This window comes from Lycorma delicatula, chromosome 4 (assembly GCF_047948215.1).
Source record: "Lycorma delicatula isolate Av1 chromosome 4, ASM4794821v1, whole genome shotgun sequence".
NCBI lineage: Eukaryota > Metazoa > Arthropoda > Insecta > Hemiptera > Fulgoridae > Lycorma > Lycorma delicatula.
The window spans coordinates 58,078,400-58,100,919 of NC_134458.1; the positions used below are offsets into that span (position 1 = coordinate 58,078,400).

Genomic DNA, 22,520 nt, shown 5'->3' on the forward strand with positions numbered 1-22,520 from the left:
ATAAGTTACAGAATTAATAAGGAATGAATCTATCTTATATTTACTAATTATGTAGATTAGTAGACATAATATCAATTAAGTAAAAGTTATCATCTTAACCTCTATGACTGACATACTCAAAGCATCCAGTAATTTCAAGAAAGACAGATTGAAGTACTAAATCATATTTCCTTCTAAGTTGATGAATCACAATATAGATTTTTATTTATTAAAAAAAGAAACAAATGTGATACAAAAAGAAGAAAAATTAATTAAGCAACTGGTATCAGAAAATATCAATTTCACTTCTTACTAAAGTAACTATTATTAAAATTAGACATTTATGAATTTAGTTTCAAATACTTAAAATAACATAAATTACCTGCTGATAATAATTAGTATCCGGAGCAGGATTAGGAGGTGCAATTGATCCGATTGGGTTAGGTGCTGTACGATAGACAGTTACATTATGAGGGTGTTGTAAAGCACTATGAGGTGGCTTAGGAGCTGTCTGAGGAGGAATGTACTCCGTTCTTGGCTTCTTCAAACTCAAATCTAATGTTACTGCTTCTGGTTCTCTCTCTCGTAAGGCTTGTTGGACCTGACGATTTAATCACAAATATTACATTTCAATATTGAACAATCGCTTATAAACTATAGCTTAATTTATGTAACTTTATATAACTTAATTTATATTCATAGCTTAATTTATAATTATAACTTATAATTATGATGAACACTAATTATGATTAGTAGAACATATAATTATAAATGAACACCACCTAATAGTTTACTTCACAGTACGTTACTAGATAGCGGTAAACTTATCAAGGTTTGATTAATTATTATGGTTTTGGTGTTTCTCTCACACTCTCTCCCATGTTCTTGTCAATAGTAGTTGGTGATAGTATTAATTTAAGATTTAAAATCTTGTAATGACAAACCAAATTGGATTGTATAATAAAACGTTTTTAAAAACTTACTTCAAAGACATTTTCAGTTGTCTTTGTAGCCATCTTCGATGACCAGTGCTATTGTTTTCACATCTTTTGACCACATTTTTAACACTTATCTACACCTTATTAAAAAAAATAATAAACAGCAGTAACATTAATGGATAAAACTGTCAAACAGCAAGCATCAGTCACAAAGATGACTGAAAATAGATAACTAGAGATGATATAAATGAAAGCAACAAGAGAGTAAATTGTCTCAAAAAGTAATGAGTAAATTGTCTGTTAACTAGTAAGTTGCTCCTGATCCATCTATGTGATACAATAAAATATCTCTGTAAAGAAAATCAGTCAGTTAAACTAAAGGTGGTGCAACTGAAAACGCTTAGCAAATTTATAATAACACAAAACACAACCGGCTGTGAATTCTTTCACAAAGACGGTTGGGCTTTTTTCAATTTTGAACATCTCTGGAATGAATTTTCAAATGATTTTTAATCAAAACTATCCACTGAAAACACTCTTCAGTAATTTTCTGTCCGAAGCAATGATACCAGTAATGAAAAGAAGGAGCTAAAATAAAGAGGTTACACAAAAAGTATTTAACAACTGAAAACAAAAAAACAGAATATATGGAATAATATAACAAGATCCTCCGAGAGAAGCAAACAACTTCAAATTCAGAATATGCTGGCAACAAACTTTCAAGAAAAATAGGGAGTAATACCTAAAGAAATTTACTAGGCTCCACAGATTTTTTTCTTAACACAAAATATATAATTTAATTAATCTTTTAAGATACTACTTTTCTTTTCTACTATTATATAAGAACATAATTTTCTAGTAACAAATTGTGTTACTAGTTTTTATTACCTGTATTTAAAAAGTATAATACAAGTATTGACATCAGGACAGCATATTATTAACTAACACAAAGTAAGACAGCAGTTTTAAGGTACATAAATTTAATGTTTTTGGTGTCTTCATGCACTTGGAATGCAAGTCTATCAAAGGGAATTAGTTATAAAGTGGTGCTAATGATAAAAATGATTCACAAATTTTTTTCATTTAAAAGAAAATTTATGCCATCTAAAACATCAAATTTATAAACAATACCATTCAGTAAATTTACTAATTCAAGCTAATTTTAACCGTACATATATCATAAATGTTAATTTTTAACAAAATCTGGAAAGTAAATTCATGAAATAAAGGTAATGGAAAATACTCAAGAGTATACTTCAGGAAAATATAATCATGTAAATAACATTAAAACAGATCAGAGAAAAAGAATATGAAATATTTCCCAGTTTACGCAAGCAACTTTGTGCAGCTACAGTTTTCCTAACATAAAAAGTAACACATCACTAAATTAAAGTCAATAAACAGTCTCTTTTCTTTTAACAGAAAAGTTTGAAGCAAATGATGAGCTCACTAACTTTATAGTTTGCATATACTTGCATACCTGCACAACAACTAATCCTTCTTTTGGAAGTTCGGGCTGGACAGCATGTTGAGAGCTTACGACCGAGAGAGTTGCAAGAGACTGTGGCTGAGGCTCACGGCTTTTAATATCCCTCACAAATCCATGGTCAGTCTTCAGGATGGAAGAGATAGTGGGTGCAGGTCCTGTCTGGGTTTGTGGACCTTGTACTGAACCTTGATTCTGGTTTTTCATCAACTGCATTTCAATGACTCCCAACATCAAGTCTTTGACGGTAAGTGGAGATGATGCCGTATCATCACGAGATGGAGGAACTGGACCTCCTTTTGGAGAAGCCGTACCCCCCTCAGTTTCACCACCACCTTGACCCTCGTCTGCTGTCTCCTGGTCACATATACCAATAAACTTAAAAACTGTACAATAGTGAAAACATTAAGCTATAAAATAATACTTTATAAATGTGTATTTATTTTACTAGTTTTGTAACACTTAATATAAGGATTTTAAAATTACACAAATTCTACACAGCTATACGGCTGTGATTATTTAATTTGTATGACCGATATATATCTAAAAATTTGTCCATGCTATGAAGTAATTAAAGTTATAACACAAAAAATACTTTTACAAATACTCTAAATGACATTTCAAGATCCTACTGTACAATTCAAACACATGAAGAATATAAACAGAAAAGCAGGTATTAGTTCCAAGTTCAGTTGATAGAACTAGTTGTATTTGTTTATAGTAAATAACATGCAAAACTTTTTCAAAAGTTCTTGCTTGCTCAGTCCAAAATAATTTTTGGTAGATTCTATCCTTCAGCAAATATTTTTCTCTGAAGAAAAACCTCATCTTGCACTTCAATTAATCAACAAATAATTAAAACTTTGCGCTCATATTAATTTATACATATAATACAAAATATCATGAATGAACCAGTAAGCAGCTGAAGCAAGACCAAACAGATATTAGAAAATACTCTTATTTTTATTTTGGGGGTTCCATTTTAATTCAACAAATGATCAGTGCATCACTATTTTTTATTTTGATGATATTTGGTATATATATAACTACCCACCTTATAGTGGCAAAAAAATATTTTTTATATTTCTAAAAAATCTTTTTCTTGAGTAATAGACTATTTTCTAACTCGCCAACACGTAAAAACAGCCATTTTTGTCACTTTTTCCATGAACTGTAGCATTCTTATTTTACATCATACAGAGGGTCAAAAAGGACTTTTTGGAAAGAGTAAAGATGGAACTTCATCTTACTGTACTCAAAATTTATTTTGTTACATAACCAAATCTTGTAATGTTTACTGAAGTTATGTTACAAATTTTTTTTTTTTCAGATTTTGGGCACAAAATAACTAATGAAGGAGTTAGGGTAACAGGCCTGTTTTTTACCTTTTAAATCTCAGGTACTAGTAATACTTATAAATAAAAAATTGAACTGTTACAGAGTGTCCTTCATTAAAAAAAATGCCCGACAAATTGTAAGATTTTGAAAATGTCTCATTTTTGGGGCCCAAAAACCACAAGTGGGACAGGTGGCAAAAATCTGAAATACAGCAAAAAAACTGCTGTAAATACTTTTACTGTAAGTACTTTTTATGTACTTTAAAATCATATAAAATTTATTTTGTTACTCAAAGGGGTTGACGAGTAATGAAGCCATCAAAACCGCTAAAAACACTGTTCCTTCTAACCATGAACAATGTACCCAAAAAAGGGTCACAGCATTTATTTTTTCAAATAATGCAGGCCTACTATACAAAATATATTTTTTTTGCTATGTCTATAATGAAAGAGCTTATATTCTAGATATTTATTACTTAAAGTAGGACTCATACACCCAAACTCATGTTGAAACACAAAAGTGAATGATGAGATAGCAATCTACCACAATATATCTCTAACATTGATGGCATATAACATATTAATCTGCCTCACTCAAAAAATAAAGAATACTTCATTTGCTATTCAAAATACTGTAATAAGTTTAGCAAACAACAGAATTAAAACATGTCCAAAATTTGATTAGATTAAAACAGGTGAAATCTGTCTCGTGTACTAAGCCTAAGCAGGAGGGAAATTTATCATTCAACTGACAAATCTTCATTCAGATCCAAGCATATGTACATGCACGAGCAAGGTGCACACACGACCATGTACATACACATGCTAAGAATTGAGTCTAAGAACCATAACAGGTTGCTGAAAATTATCAGTAGGCCAGGATCAATATTAATATTTTACATTTTCACCACATATACTGCCTTATAAAAATTGAAAAAATGTCTCTATAATTTATTATCACATAGTAGTCTTATTTATATATGACAACAAATAATAATTTATTACTGTTATATGCCCAAATAGTAAATATATCTGTAACATTAAGTACATTATACAGTAAACCTATAACAATGATAAACAACCCACCGTGGCTGAACTATCATAATCTTCCTTAGAAGGAGCAGGATTGATGGTGACAGTTGGAGGCCTGACCTCAGTTAAAAGCATTTCGCTACAGTTTCTGGAGGCAGATAACTGTGGATTGCTGGATGTTATACTTGGTGTCACAGAAACTGAACCCACTGATGAAACAGCTGTTACTGCTCCTTCCAATGGACCGACAACTGGTTCTGGGTCCATTCTACTTCCTTCTAGTAATCCTTCTGATTTCTCAACAGGGCCTGTCACAACTGATGTGATTTTTTCACTGGCTGAAAAGATATTAGACAATTAAAAAACACTATTTAGAATAAAAATAAAAAATAACATTAAAACAACTTCTTCATTAAAATAACAAGTACATCTTATAAACACAACACTAAAATTTTTATCAAATTGGTTAACTCATCAACCCAAGAACTGCCACAATTGCTGAAAGCACCTTTATCCCTGGTTATGTATGAACTGACTGGGATTTGGCTGTTCTGACTTAAACATGACTGATGATTAATTTGTTTGACCATTTAGTCATCTGATGTTACAAAACACTGGTACTTATAATGCTGCCAAATGTAACACACGAAGCACTGATAGCTACCACGTAGATATACTATGATAGCATCTAAAAAGTAGAAATTACATGTTTCAGTTTGCATTATATTTTTGAATTTTATCAAATTCAGGCTGAAAACAGGAGTTCTAGTAGCCAGTAACCATATTATTTTCACTGATTTTCATACTTTAACTAATTTATGATGTGTTGCAGTACCTAATTAAATTTTACAGGAATATGCTCCTCTCATCTCAATCAGATACCTTGATTTGTGGCCACAATGAGTATCCACTACCCAAAAAAGCTTAGAAATACCTCTTCTAGGGGGTTTTGTTTGTCTTGTTTCACAGTTCCTTTGTGAGTAGTTCATCTGTTTCTCCATGTCTACATTTTCCTTCATCATTGATATCTTCTTCCTGAGTTGAGTTCTGTGGGTTTTGGCTAGACAACCCTGATGGTTGCCAACTAATGTTAAGGGGATGATTAATATTTTTAAGCTTCTGATCGTGCAAGAGATAAATGTGAAAAATAGCCTGGTAATACAAAAATTGCACATGCAAAATTTAGAGTTTATTTTACACAAATCTATTACAATCTATAATATTCACAGAAAAAGTAAAAAAGATACAGTAAACTGAATTGGTCAGGTAAAATTAAGGAGTAACACTATCTATCATTAATGAAGTCAAACTTCTTGCCAGGAAAATGATAAAATAAAAAAATAGTCTAATAATTGTAACACTAGAAAGATTAAAACCGGTCAAGATAAATGACATACTCTTTTTGAGTAATATTGCTCTTTAGCACTAAAGTATAGTTCAGTTGAAAAATTATTTCAAACAACCAGTGCTAAACCATCGGTTGACATCTTTGACAGCTTCAAATGATTTTCACAATTTAGTAGAATCTGAGAATTATTTGGAGTTATTGGCAGCAATTTTTTCTAAACAGCAGATTGTAAAGCCAATGCCACAGTTTAAGGGCTTGACCTCAATGAACTACCAAACTTCACACAGAGTCTTGCACTCCTTTGGATTAAAAAAATAAGAACTTTTTTCATTACTGTAGACAAAATGAGGAGTAGCCCAATGCATTACCTTGCTTCCCCTACCCGTGCACAGGGCAATTATGCTGCAAGGAATTGAAGGCTGTCATTTTTGTCGCTTATCATGCTCACACTAGTCCAGCAGTGCAACAATTTATTTTCATCGGATCCCCTCTATGGATTTCTTCTGGACAAAATATATGAGAAAAACATGAAACTAAATATAATTTCATTTTTTCAATTTATGAACATTATTTTCATTTTAAGAAGCATGGTTAAACTAGAATTTACTAACATAAAATCTTCATCTATATGAGAGGAAGGAATATATGGCAGTTGAAAATTGAATAAACACTTTAAAGAATGTAAGTACGCTGGTGTAGCTGTTTGTTCACGAGGTATTGCTGACTAGATCAACAAATTATTCATTCACTGTTTTAAACAAGTCCTAATTAGTGTCAAAAAATAATGGAGACAGTGTTAAGAAATATAGCAAAAAGGAGAGGCTAATCAGTTCTGTTTGCAATGGATATCCTTACAAAGTAAATATCAAGCATGACTTTGTTTGCATATACTTTTAAAAGTTTCTCTGTTAATTATGCCTCACAAAAAAAGTGCACACTATAATAAAACTTCTATTACCTCTATCTGAAGGCTGAATGCCTTGTGGATGAGGTGATGCAGCACTAGCTGTATCACTATCACCAACAGCAACAACACTAATCATCTCATCACAACTAGAAGTGCTCGATCCAGACTCTTCTTCATCAGTTACTGTTGGCTTTCTCTCTTCACCCAAATGTTCCTATTAACAGAAAAATTTTAATTCTGTGATAATAAACATCAGTTTAATGACAAACCTTCTATTGATTAATATAAGATGAAACCTCAATTACAAGGAATATTATTTATTTCTATCAGTTTCCTATACGGAAGTATTATGTGAGTGTAGATAAAGAAAAGGGAAAAAAGTTTGCACTTGACAGCAAAAGGGCTTTGGTAAATGACCTACTACAATCATACTTCAAAGATAAGTAAACACTAATAAGGAAATTTTTTTATATGGTTTAAGTTCAGGAGAAGATAATAAGATTATAACTTTGTTGTAAAAAGCAGACAACCTGCATTCTTTGTTTAAAATGTTTAAATCCTTATTGTAACAGATGGAAAAAGACAACTTTAGAAAATTTGGCGGCACGTTTATTTAAAATGCCATAATTTAAAAGTTTGTTGAACAGATTTTATTAATATCATATTAGGTTTCAAATCAGCAAAAAGTTTCACTATACTCTGAAAAGATATGATTTATATTGTATATACATTGTGCCTGCAAGCACATAAAAATATATATTTCAAACTTATTAATCTATTTTTACTTCAACAAGATTTATTTAATTAATTTATTATTAATAATAATAATAATTTATTAACATTAATTTTTAATATTGAAGTCAAGGACATCGTAAAAACTTATTAAGGTGTTCCAGTAGCTACTTGTTGAAACAGTTGCAAGCTTTTTTAGGCATTTCAAAAGTAAAAGGCTGAAATTTTATAAAGAATAATGGTAAATGGATGAACCAAAGTATTGTGTTGTAAGGGAATCATCACAGTTGACAACACAGCATGATATTGACAAAATAGATCTGGATGAAGTTACAAGGAGTTCCTGGGAGGAGATAATTTGCAGATTAAGATTTTCAAATATGCACTGTCAGAAGTGATTCAGAGACTTCCACAAATTTTGAATGTCTGTTTACAGAGAATTCCATCTGACTGAAAGATGGCGTTAATTGTTACATTATTCCCGAAAATAAACATGAATGATTACAATAATTTTAATGTGATCAGCCTATTAAATGTAGGATAAAAAATATATGTTAAGTGCTAAATTCATGTTTGAAATCAACAAGCAGAAAGTATATTAATGGAAGAGGAAGTAAGCTTTAGAAAAGGAATATCTTATGTAGATAACATTTTTGTCTTAAAATAAATTATAGGAAAGAAAATGGAATAAGACTATTTGTTAACCATGTAAAAGCTTTTTCTGGGGCGAACAGAAATAAATAATGGAAAATGTGAGATTCAAGAAATGTCCTGAAGCATATAAATATATTAAAAAATATTTATTATGGGACAGATATTTGTCATCCTACTGAGACTAGGGAGGTTTTATCACATAGGCCAAATAATGGTGTTTAACACAGATGCAATGTCTTCTTAAAAATTATTATTATTATTGTATATAACTATACAATCTATAATATACATAGACAATACTGTAACAGACTGAAAAATCACCTCATGTGTTAGCAATAAATGTCAACTTGGAGGAACAAACATTTATTGTAATACTGATATATGCTGAAGATCTGGTCATTTTAGCAGACAATGAATACACTTTATAGTGAAGTATGAACTGCAAAAGACAATTAAAATATAATTTTGAAATATCAGTCTCTTTGAGGTGTCACATCCACTTACTTGTAAATCAGTGTTGAATGATGTGCTGATTCGACATGTAAATAAATCCGTATTTTTGGGAAGTGAGGTATAGTATGATTCAGAAGCGGACATAAACACAAAAATTGAATTATTCAGTAGGATGTGTGGAAACATACAGCAAACACTATTAAACAATGCGAGGAAAGGCTATTAAAGTTTAACTAGACTACGGCTATTACTGCAGAAATGAAATGTGGACATTAACCTTGAAAGACAAAAACACTGTTCAGGCAATGAGAATGAAGCTCCTAAGATCAGTGGTGGGCATTTCTAAAAAAAAAAACGATTAAAAATAATGACATAGAGAAATGATTGAATATTTATGATTTTAACTCAAAACCTGTTGAGAGTAAATTACTAAAATATATTTTGCAGATGAATGATGAATGTATGCCTAAACAAATTGTTAACTTCAAGTCCAAGGGGAAAGAAATACTGACCAGCCAAAGAAGCAATGGATAGATCAATAATCAAAGGAGTGCACAAAGAAAGGTCTAATGCTTGAAGAAAAAAAAATGCTAGAAGAAGATTATGAATATTAACTTATTTTTATTAAGTATTAATTTTTCAAATTTACTTTTTAAATAAATTCAATTTAAATAATTTACTGAATCACATCATAACAGCAGAATAAAGACAAATAATTAATGAAATTTAAGACCCAAATTCTTGAAAGATTACATAAAATAAAAAGTATTAATGATGTAATAAATGAACAAAGAAGATAAAAAAATGATCAATGGAGAAAAAGAATAAGTACATTAAATAATTTAAAAACTAATAAATTCCACAGTTCTCAATTCCAGCATTGCATAGTATTAATGGCAGTATTTTTGTTGTAACCAGTTTTAATTTTTGACTGAAAAAAATCTAAATTTAAAAACTGTTTTAATCAATTAACATAATCATTTGATGAAAGAGCACACACAATGTACTGAAAAAGTACTTGTGATAAGAAAAAAGAAATGCTCTAAAAAAGCAGTATAGGTAATTTGATTAATAATTTGTACACACGCACATAATTTGTACACAGATAGTTTTAGAAATTGAAAATAGAACAGCGAAATACTGGGCCATACATACATTACAAAATTTCTCTGGAACAAAACACAGTCTTAAACTTTTCAAAAAATGGATATAAACATTTATAAAAGTATTCTACTCAGGAAATAAAAACAAAAAGATTATCAACAGTCAAAATACAAATTTTAATAAAACAGAATAAATCATAACATTTATAACAAGAAATTATGTAAATGTTTATACTATGTAATAATAAAATAATGAATTACCAGCAATATGTAAAAACATACACATAAAAAACATCGCAAGATAAAATAAAAGTACTGTAAGATGACTACCCGTAATTAAATTTTACCTTATTATATTCTTGCAGCAGCTGATCTAAGCCAAGTTTCTTTCGATAATTAAAATAAAAGTTTTTGCACTGATGTTGAGATTTTGTTGGTCCTACAACATGACTTACTTCTGACCAACGAGTCCCATGTTCTCGAATACCTCGTTTCAAAGCTTCAGTTTCTTCTTCTGTCCAACGCAGAAGCTGTCCACCAGTGCCACCTAAGCCAAGACCAGCATTACCTTCTTCTGCAGGTGTTAATCTTCTTGAGATTCGATTAAAACATGCTGAACAGCATTTTGTTACGTTTGGAGGAATTTCTGAAACAAATAATAATAATAATAAAAGTTTATTTATCTCAGAGAAAACAGTATATTACATACTTTTACAATTCAAAGGTTTCATGATATCCAAGAGGTAATACCTTAGATAATAAATTATCCAAGATAATATCCTCACAAAGTATGGGAGAAATGTTGGCAACAAAAGTTATACTTGATTGTACGATCCCTTTGATCAATGAAGTTAAAAAAATGCCTGGTGTAATTCTTCTTTGGATAGGTAACGGTACACTATAGGCAATTAATGATTAGAGAATAATTTTCAATTAATAAAAAGTGTGTAAATTATTATATTTATTATAAACAATTATAGGGGTTTTTCACTGATGATACTTTACACAGATTTACTTTATATATTTCCAGTTCAAACTCTCAGAAGCAGTCATTGTTGGTTGCAGTTTGATCATAAATGATTTTTTTTTATGCAGGATGAAACAATACGAATTACTCCATTAATAATCAGATTTACAAAATATTAAGAACACACAATTCAATTTTGTTTTGTTAAAAAGATGTTTCTTTGATCATAAAACATCTCTTTTATCTTTATAAAATAAATAATGTTTTCTTAATTTCTTCTTTTATCATGCACTGCACAGTAGAGAATTTAAACTGATATCGTTATCAAACATTATATTTTACTATTACAATATATGTATAAAAAAATTCCGTTCTATTAAATTGTTCAGTTTATTTTCATACTTTACCATACATTTGAACAAAGATTTAGTCCAAATGTTTTGTAGTATTTATTTTATTTAATAAGTCATTTAATACTGTGTGCTGTAATAGGACTGTTCACACACCTCATAACATAACTTATAGTAATTTTTTACTACATATGAAGGTAGTATAATTTAGGTCAAAATTCAATGAAATTCTCTTAAAGCCAAGTATTTGCAAGTCATATGAGGTTTTCTAATAATCACATTAACATTTTTAGTCACAGAGTACTACTAATGCATACATTAATTTTATAAGATAATCGGACAAACTTACGGAATTCTGCAATTATTGGCTCCTTAACATGATGTGGAACTTCAGCCCATTTGTAAGGCAGAGGACGTAAACGTTTAACCCGATGACTCTTCGCATTGGGACAAGTAGGCAGCGGACACTGAATGTATCGCGATCTCACTGCTTTGCAACGACATAAATTGCAAACTCGAGCCCCTGGAGCGACTTCTTCCTCGCGTAAACCGTATTGCTGTGCGTGTGAACGCGGTAAAGCTCTTGACGATAAGGAATCACCTTTACAAACAGCACACGGATGAAGAGTTCCTTTCTCTCCACCTACAAAAAATTGAAAGAACAATCAATTAAGAAAATAAGATTATCAACAAATATAAATTGTTACAAAGAACTTACATTTCAAGCCACAAATTTTTTTTGTAGTTTAAAAATAATAAATCATATCTTTCAGTATTCTCCTTCATCAATATCAAACATCAACTATCCATACTTTTTTCATGTTATTTCCACTATTATAAAAACATCTGACCATCACCAACACACATACAATGGAGTCTGAACCAGTAGTTTATAGCTCTGCATGATATAATTCAACATGCTATACTATTTTGAAAACAAGTGAGGTTGTTCCTTTATGATTCTTGAACCCATTCTCTGTCGGCTTCTTATGTCACTCATAGTAAAGGCATCCCAATCTCCTGGGGGACAGCAACAAAATTGGCAGATATAGAAATTGTTCTATACCTGCCAATTTTGTTTATAAAACCACCTTTAGCTCGTAGACGTCACAAGAATACTTTTTCAACGATCTACAAATGTAGTACACATGGATTAAAAAAAATTAAGATACCACACATCGCGTTAAGATTCATTTTGCACGGACATGAAACAAAATAGTGAGATATCGTATTTTCGAGTAAAAACCTCTTTTTATTCATAATATTAAAGATACCTCAAAACTAAAAGCGATGCAAGTTCAACGTGTATATAAAAAATCATATAGAAACAACTCTAAAGCCTATATCTAAAAAAAAAAAATTAAGCCAGAGATATCGTTAAAAATATTCAGAATTGTGTGATATAATTTCATAAAATTTATTTTTAAATAATCAATTAATAAAATCTTGAGTAAAGAAACATTAAAGTTTAGAAGTAAACTATTCTTACGAGTTATTTTATCATAAATCTTTGACTGAAAAATGAGTCTATGAATAAAAAAACTCGAAATTTGGTTTATATACAGATTTCACTGAGCAATTAAATAATTCAGAGATTAATAGTAAAGAAAACGTAAATTAAATGGACATATCACTGACTTTTTTTCGATTAAAAGTGAAGCCGCTTAAAAAACTTTACCTCGATTCCTCAGCTCTGAGAATTCATTAGGGCTTGGATTCTGTTTAATTATTACAAGTAAAAACAAGCCAACGCGCACTAAAATTAAACATTTCCAATTCGTACGACGTATTTAAATGGAATCGTTTATCTTTTTACCATACGGTTCTTGAGAAAAAAAAACAAACAGTAAAATGAAAAGAATCGTCTCATTTCATCTTCGTATAAAACATTTTACACGATTTACAACAGTAAACAGTCAATTTTAGGCGTTAGGTAATAACGCATTTAAAATATAAACCTACCTAATATTAGTTTAATCTTTTTAGAACCATAATCAGGTCAAATTTTTAAAGCATTAAAAAAAATATTTAATTCCGTTAACAAAAATTAAGCAACGGTTGAAGCGCGGAGTAGTAACCCAATCGCCACTCCATAAATTAAGTGTATTGTATTAATAAGTCAATTAAAGCGATCGTTAACTTCATTAAGAAGTTGAAAATTCTCCAACTGTGTCGCTCATATACAACGAAATTTAACGCTAAAAATATAAGTAAAATTTGATTAAAAAAAATAATTGATTAAATTTTCATCGGTAAGTTCATTTAATAATTTAATTTAGATATCTTCTTTTTTTAATCGGGCAATTTCGTCGACTCAAAAAAAAAATTCTTATTAAATTATAAATAATAAAACGATATTTTATTTCATAAAAATCAACGGAAATACTTTTTCATCTGATTATTTTTCATAAAACTAATAAGGTAATATTCATCAAAGATCTAAATTCGGAGTACTACGATATATAAAATGTAGAGACGTAGACGTTCAAAAATAAAATTTCAAACTACGGATTATAATTTAAAATTATTTAAACGCCACATTAACGGTTTAATAATTATAAAAAATTAAAAGAAAGGTTTCCAAGAAATCTTATTTTTCACTAAACATTCATTCCGATCGAGACCTACATTCTTAGATCCGATAAATTATTCAAGGAGAGGGGCTCAGCGTCGACCGACTAAATTTTGTACAGATCATGATACAAAAGGAAGGGATAAAATTCCGAGCTCTCTTTTGGAAGTGGTCATAATACTACACGTAGTGCAAATCTTTTAAAAATATTTTAAAAGAATTTGTTGCATCTACATCCGAATAAGTATTAACAATACTCGTATAAGAAATTTTAACGAGTCTGTGATCAATGGAAAACTAAAAATAAATCTAATAAAAAATATATATTCCGCATTTTTTTAAATTACAAAATGTTTAAATGCAATGAAATACATCGGTCAAACCGAAACGAAGCAGCTTTTGGTTCGTATCCGGGTCAGCTTTGAACCCGGAAAGAGCCACTAAAAAAAATCTGACGAAATATTCTCTTGATGAACCGACACTTGAATTAATAAAATAATAAACTTTCTAAATTTAAAATCATCAATAACGGTTAAACCTACTTAAATGAGCGATTTGATTAATTTTTCGCTACTAACACTAAGTTTCCCTAAAATTTTAAGCGGTCGTTCTGGATCTTCATTCCCCATCGATACTGCAAGACTTAAAATGAATTTTCTGGAATTCAAAGTAAAAACGTATCTCAAATTGCAAATCCCTCAAAATAAATTTTCTTTACTCATATATACACAGTGGAACTGTACTTGAGAAAGCACGAGTAGTAAACGATAATAAAAATTAATGCCTTGTCGGCTTAAGAATAAAACTTACAACAAAAATTTTGCTCCCGTCTGTAATCATAGAGACGATCCGACCGTCACAAAGTAAAAAAAAAATTAAATATATTACAGTGATCAAAACATACTCGTATTTTATAGGGAAGAAAAATCGTTCACATTAATAAAAACAATTTTTTTTCTCAAACGATTACTATATTAATTAATGTGAAAGTTGAATTAGCACACATCGAGCCGTAACCCTAACGATTATATACCTGATATGAATTACAGTTTACTCCTGTAAACCCCCTGACAATTCTAAAGAATAACAAACATCGAACGTCAAGGTTACTGGGGAAAATTAGCGGTGATGTAATTTCTTGTCGGCTCTTCGTTAAGCCGAATATACTGTTACATGTAAGCGTAATGAGCCCGCCGAATTGCAGCTGATATTTAGTCCTAAAGATGATGTCTTCGATCTGTTCACCGTACGGCCGTTCGGCCGTATGAAGAATCATTACTCTTAAAAGTAAGAGGGACCCGATGCCTCTTGTATCTCGGTGTTTAATACGCATCACAATCTTAAAAAAAGATCGGGAAAGATACCGTAAAGAGATAAAGTTATGCTGTGAGCCGATACATCGTATACACTTTTCGACTCGACAGAGGAAGCGTATCTACTTTTCGAGGAAGTATATAGGCGACAGAATCAATAAAGTAGAAAATTTGCATTTCTTCATATTTTGAACGATCGTTAAATACGATAGTGAACTTACGCAAAACTGAACCTCTTAAAAACTGAAACCGCCTCAAAATGTACAGTTTCCCAAGTCCCGATTTATTTTAACAGAAATTAATCACTTCAAGACGGAAAACTCTGTAATACGAAAACGGAAAAGAAACATGGATTTTGCTTTTAATTTCGCGTATTAAATTTATCCCATAAGACAGAAAGGAAAGGAAATAAAAAGAAGTAGACTGTAATCAAATAAAGTGAATAAAAAATAGATTGTACACAAACTATGATCTGTAAAATAATAAATGGATAGATGACATAATTGTTTAGCGCAAGTTTCATCGTCACTTTTATGGCTTCATCTTTCTAATATAAGGCTACGGTTCTCCCAATTAGCCTACTCGAGATTTCTTGAAAGCTTCTTACTAAATGGAAAAATTTGAAATAAGAAATAATGCGACGGTCGCTCCCCCTCGCGAACGCGAACTTTATTATATCATTTGTAAAAAGCGGCCATCCTCTTTCCTAACCTAAGAAGGTGAAGAAGACCGCCGACGGACAGAGAAGATTGCGAAAGAAAAAGCTCAGCAGTCGCCCGACGGAAGAGAGAAGATGCCTGCACTTTTCCTTTAGTGCCCTTTTCAGGGCCAGGGAATAATTTAAAGTTTGCGGTTGGTAAATATTTACAGCCGGTTTTACAGAAACGCAGGCTAAAGAAGAAAAGAAGAATGAAGATCGACCGCTACCACGAACTGGAATCCGACCCGATCTGAACACAGCCGAGATGCGGTGATAAGACAGTCCGAGTGAAAAAGTACTAGTTTCACCAACCATCCACCCTCATTTGCTAGATCTTACAATTAAGTCACTGTCGGCACATGCGACTCCCTCCGGCGAAGGGAGTGCATTGCATCCTCCAAATACTAGGGCCCCCAAAAGACGTATTCCTGCTAGGCCCGAAGGCATTAGCACCGAAAGGACATCAGGGGACAGACTGAAGCGGAATCACGCCGGGAGAAAGAAGCACGTACGCGGTTAGTCTCCCAAGGTCAGCCCAGGTAAATCTTTTCAATCTTTCTTTTTCCTGTTTAGCCTCCGGTAATTACCGTTCACATAATACTTCCGAGGATGAATGAGGATGATATGTATGAGAGTAAATGAAGTGTAGTCTTGCACAGTCTCAGTTCGACCGTTCCTGAGATGTGTGGTCGATTGAAACCCGGCCACCAAAGAACACCGGTATCCACGATCTAGTATTCAAATCCGTGTAAAAATAACTGACTTTACTAGGACTTGAACGCTGGAACTCTCGACTTCCAAATCGGCTGATTTGGGATGACGCGTTCACCACTAGGCCAACCCGGTGGGTTAAATCTTTTCAATCTGGTCGAAAGGATCGGAACGCGATACACAACAACGTCCGTAAATAAAACAAAAAAATATAATCGCCATTAAATAATTACCTGCCCGAGGTAATAAATAATTACACAGCAGAAAGGGTTTTTTTTCCAGATTCTGCGATTAGTAGGAAGATACATAAATCTCTCGCTGTTCTTGCTTTCCGTTCCGGTTAGCCTACGGTCCTTAATAAAGTACGGTAGCGGGCGACAGCTTATGTAAACAATCCACGTGTTGTATTCTGTCAACATGTTAATCGTTTCTTAGAATTTCTATACATATAAATTGAGAATAGTTTATTCAGTGCTATGAGCACCGTGATTGGAAGCAGCGATAATTTTCATTTTGTCGTCGGCGTTTATTGTTGTTCTAGTCGCGTTTTGGTTGTTCGACATCCTTTTAAAGTTTGAATACAATACTTAATTATTTTATTTTAAAATCAGTATTAGTTTGTGTTATTTTTTAAAGGAAGATCTTTTTTTTATATTTTTTAAGCGTAACTTTCAAGTGAAATATAAAAGTTGAGAATAGAAGTAAGTGTTTTATATTTGTGAAAAATCTGTGAATAAAAACAGCTCTCGCTACACAATGGTAAATGATAAGTCAAAATTTAAACAGTAAACAATATACTCGTAATACGCATTCTCTAAAAATAACCTATTTCAATTTTAGTTTCTAAAAACTAGCGAATAATGCAGTCCATATACAGCAGATACGTTTCCGAAATAATTCGAACGTACATCGTTGTCTAACCTCATTTTATATTCATATAATTCATTCCAAAGGACTATAAATTATCTCCAGTTTTAATGAACATCTGCATGACGGAAATCTCTTCAAAACGGATTTCTTACTCTGTTACATCAGATTCATTTATGGGGAGGTTTTACTGTATTATGTTAATGAAATAATTTATAATTAATTTACCGAACACAAGAAATGTAATACAAAATGCACACGAATTTCTATCATAAAAGAATAAATAAATATTCGTAAAATAAGAGTGTTTTCTCTGCCAGAAGAAATATCCTAAATTTGTTATTACTGGGTCGGCTATCGGATATTAGGGGCATAAATTTATTAAGATTTTATTTTTTTCATTCGTATAGTATAGTTCCCGACACTACAGTACAGTATAGTTACGGTTCCCGAATTAAAATCAGGTAATTTCTTTCTGCTAGTCGCACGAAAAATGACGTAAAGCGGGATCTTTCAACGTAAAATTATAAATCGTATGTAACATATAAATAAAAACGTTACATGCAATGGAATGAGTGCCGAGTTAAATTATCGTAACCGTCGGGTATGAGTTTTTTTTTACGCCGATATTACCGTAAAATATGGAAATTATCACTGTTAAAAACAGGAGAATTGTATAAGTTCGTTTTATCACGGGAACATTTAAATCCAGTGAATAATTTTATTAATAAAAATGTAAAAAAACATGATTTTTCTTTAAACGGTCAGATATTTTCTTTTATTACATCTTTCGGAAGAATCTCGAACGAATAAAGTGATAAATATACAATTTGAAAGGAAGGTAATTTTCTTATTTTTTTAAGAATATTCCCAAACATTCGACACCTATAAAAACTCTTGAGGATAAAGACCTTACAAGTCGTAGAAAAAGCTCCTAAAATCTTGTGTTTATGAGTTAATTTACCCGTGAAATAAGAATATTAAAAGCGTTATTAATTTACAATAAGTTAATTTTCCGTTTTACATGCAATAAATGTAAATATCTGATAATAGCCCTACGCTAATTTAAAAAAATATAACATTTACCGGTATGTCAACACCATTAATTAAATCGAGCCGGTCACCTTATCAGCCAGTCATAACAAAGAGGATGACGTAATCCGAAGAAAACGATTACATTACGTCTCCTTTCGATTTTAAAAATATATTTAACTTTGATTACAGTAATATTTTACTTATATTATATAACGTATTTGGAATAATATTTTAAAGAATTAGCCTCTAAAAGAATCAAATATTATAGTACAATTTAAAAAAAGGAATATTATTCATACTGGGATTATAGTTTAACGATATGGTTTTTTATTTTATTTTTCCAATATTTACATATAAAATAAATTATGTATTTAAATATAAACATTTACGTAAATTATGATTAATTTGTTTATAATCTATAGAAATTAATAAGGAAAATTTTACATTAAAAAAAAAAAAACGTTAAAAATCCTGAAAGCATATCCACATCGATCATCTCATCGACCGATGATCGATGTGGATATGCTCGATCTTTTAACGATCTTAACGATCTTTTAACGGCGTGTTGTGCGATCTCGAAGGCGTCGTCCAGAGGTTTCGTTATACTTTACCGGCGAAATGATTCAAGGCAAATTATTTGCGATTATTTCAATATCGTTGATCTTATTATGCGAAAACGATGATTTTAGATGTGCCACGGACACTTCGGTAATAACAACAGACGCTAACGTTACGGATCGGAATCCATCTTATGTTTCGTCTAATACGATGATGCTGCCTACGGAAAACGAACGTAAACTTATCGAATCTGATGAAACAACAAAAGAAGGTACGATCAAAAGCAATACGTTAAACGAACCGCAATCGTTAAAGAAAAACTCAATGAAAATAATAAATACGAGTGACAATTCCGGCGCTAAAGTTAAAAGAAACCACGCGGAGGTACACAGCCGATCGGCAAACGTGCATCACTCGGCGAACGATGAAGTTGTCGTTAACGATGCAGGTACGTACAAATATATTTATTTATAATTAAAGAGTTATCGATAAAAAACGGGGCTTATATAATCGGTAATTAATTATTTTTAAATTCATACCGATTATCACCGTTACAGATGTACAATTATTGTACTTAGTTTTAGCAAATATTAGCGTACGAGGAAGTGATAAATGTGAGGTAATGCGTTTTGGGAAAATACAAATATCTAAGGCGAGAGAATACTGTTAAAAAGAACCCGGTAGTACGTACTTATAATACCTAAATTAATTAAGCTGCTACACCCATACAGAAATGTATTTTTAATGCGATTTAAGTGTCGTAAAGAAAAAATGAAACCGAATAGATACTGTCAATTTTTTGACGATCGTACTTCTGAATCAAACCGCTTAAATTAGCCGGCATAAAAGTTTAGGCGATGCAGAAAAGAATATGTTAATCGGTGGTCGAGTTACGAGGTAGGGTGAACCCTCAGAACTTAAGTGACTGTCAATAAGCAATCTGTAAGGAGCATAGTTCAGTAAAAAGTTATTAACGATTTTTAAACATTACTTGCACTAGAATACCCGTGTACAATCAGATTTGTATATGGAAATTTTAATTACATTTTGTTGCTATTAATAACAAAATATTCATGAAAGAAAACCGGTGCATGAAGTGTAATTCTCATACCCGGTGCGTAACTATGCTAACAGTTAGTGTTTATTAGATATTTTGGATAAGGTGAGATCAAGGAAATAAAAAGGTTACTTGTGTTCATATTCTGGTAATCGTTTACAATTAGAAAAATCACCTCAGATTTTGATGAATTTTGGAATATACCATATTTAAGACCTAAGTTATTCTTTGCGATTGAAATTTTTCGTCGGTAACGCCTTTCACCCGAGTTACGTACCTCTTAACTTACACAGTACCATCATCAAAATTTTTGTAATTCAATTACGCGTAAGTGAGAAATACATTATTTTCAGAATAAATAATTCGGTTAAGTCTGTTAATTAAGTAAAAAAATGAAATCGGATTCAATTAACGCTAATTTAATTTAGGTTAGTGCAATATACATTATTTACGGAGTAAATAACTTGGTTTAAATGAAATTCAGTCGAGTTTAATTAGGTCGAGGTCAAGATTAAGATGGTATTGGGTTAGTGTAAAACACATTATTTTCGAACTAAATAATCGGTTGTGTATAATCACGCACTCGACCTAACAATCCGCTAATTTAATATTTAAGGTTAAACAGGCGAGGTTTAGTGAGCTTTAGGTTATAACAAATTATTTAGTCCGAAAATAGTGTTATATTATACTTGTACAGCCGAGCAGTTAAAGCAAGGCGTTCGCGGAGGGGAGCAGATGTACGGTTGGAAGTAGATGAAAAAGCGCCTTGCTAGAACGGCTCTACTGTACGTCCTAAATTACGAAATTTTTGGTGTGAATGTGTAACTTAACCGTAACGGGTGTGAAAGGCGTTTTCGATGAATAATTTAAATCGTAAGAATAACTTAGATCCTAAATAAGGTGCATTCCAAATTTCATAAAAATCGGAGGCGTGTCTCTAATTGCATATTACCGTAACTAATACCTACACAAGCATGCCTACACAAAAAAATATTACACGAAACACTAATAAAAAACAAAACGTCAATGAAACACATGAAATCATAACCTAAACACAGGCTGTGTAATCTTAAGCGAATCGTTTACAACTTTTAATTATTTTAGTATTATCATATCATGTCATTTAACATAGTTAAATAACATGTTTACGAGTATAACTTATATTAAACATTATAAGGTGCTGCTATTTAAAGCAGTTATTTTACTTTTTCTTTTAAATTAAAAAAAAAAAAATTTTTGGTTACTAGCCTAACAAAATACAATGATTTCAATAAAAATATAATTAAAGCGGTACTGAAATGCATCCCTATATATAAAAATGTACGGTCCCGAGTAGAAGTAGAAGTAGAAACCGATTTTAATAATAATCCGATTCCATACATCGTTAAACGATGTCAGGTGCAGTTTTCATGTTAGCATTTATTAGCGGCTAATGACGGCACCGGTCGGTGTTTCTTAAAATAAAAAAGTAAACAAATTTAAGACAGTGTTGCAAAATTTAATTGTTGTAATATTAAGACTTAAATTTAATTTTTTTTTTAAATTAAATTTTAAAAAGAAAAAATGGCCGGAGCTGTACCATATAAAAGCATAGTTCCATCGCTTCGATCAATTGTTAAACCTTTAATAAATTAAATCTCTTACAAAATTCTAAGAGACTTTATTATTTCTCACAATTTTTTTTTCTTTCAAAAGGTTACCTTTTTCACCCGGCAAAACAGTATTTTTTTTTTTGTATCGGAAACTTTTTCTGTTTTATACAACATTTTGTTTATAGTAATCGCTACCGTAAGGGCGAGCTCGGGTCAACCCGCACGTCACCGCTACACTACTGTTCACTGAAACAATGGCACATCACGATTAGTCATCTCTCAGTAACATAAACACGATGTGCGATACGTGGGGTGGTAATCGTCGCCACTCTAACCTCGCCGTTACTTGGCGGCGACCGTACAAAATTCAGCTCATTTAAACCGCAGGACTTATTAATCTAATCGTTACGATCGCAAAATAAAAATCTAAAGCTAAAAGCGAACAGGTAAAAATCGCTTCAATATGAAAAGAAAATGTAAGTCTTTATGTAAACGCATGATAATTCGATTTTATCATCTCACTATTTTTTTCAGATCTGGAAACATATGAAACCACAACATCGTCCGTAAACGATTCAGAGATACCTCGGATTTTGAAACGATTTTTCAATACCCGGCTCCAAGTGACATCATCGAGCAGCAAGACGCGATTAATTTCTCCACAAGATCCAAAATCACCGATAAATAAAACGTTAGCTTATTCGACATTCAAAGAAACAGATATACAGACCGTAACGTTCGACTATCCAGATGCTTATCTATTAATTAACCGCGCCACAGAAACGGATAAAAAAGATTTTAACGTCAGTAAAACAGACTGTAAAGATCG

General features: G+C 31.4%; 1 protein-coding gene across 3 annotated transcripts in view; it reads right to left on the minus strand.

The window, feature by feature from the left end:
* Smr (nuclear receptor corepressor smrter) overlaps window positions 1-22,520 on the minus strand; it is a 336,086-nt gene that overhangs the window by 27,566 nt on the left and 286,000 nt on the right. For 2 of the 3 annotated variants that reach the window (XM_075363020.1, XM_075363022.1), the window contains 6 exons: window positions 11,636-11,929; window positions 10,317-10,615; window positions 7,079-7,241; window positions 4,827-5,110; window positions 2,398-2,760; window positions 362-580 (listed from right to left, as the gene is read on the minus strand). In XM_075363020.1, coding sequence (XP_075219135.1) covers window positions 362-580; window positions 2,398-2,760; window positions 4,827-5,110; window positions 7,079-7,241; window positions 10,317-10,615; window positions 11,636-11,929 — 1,622 coding nt within the window. The remainder of the gene's footprint in view (window positions 1-361; window positions 581-2,397; window positions 2,761-4,826; window positions 5,111-7,078; window positions 7,242-10,316; window positions 10,616-11,635; window positions 11,930-22,520) is intronic. The other variant, XM_075363021.1, reaches the window with a different exon arrangement.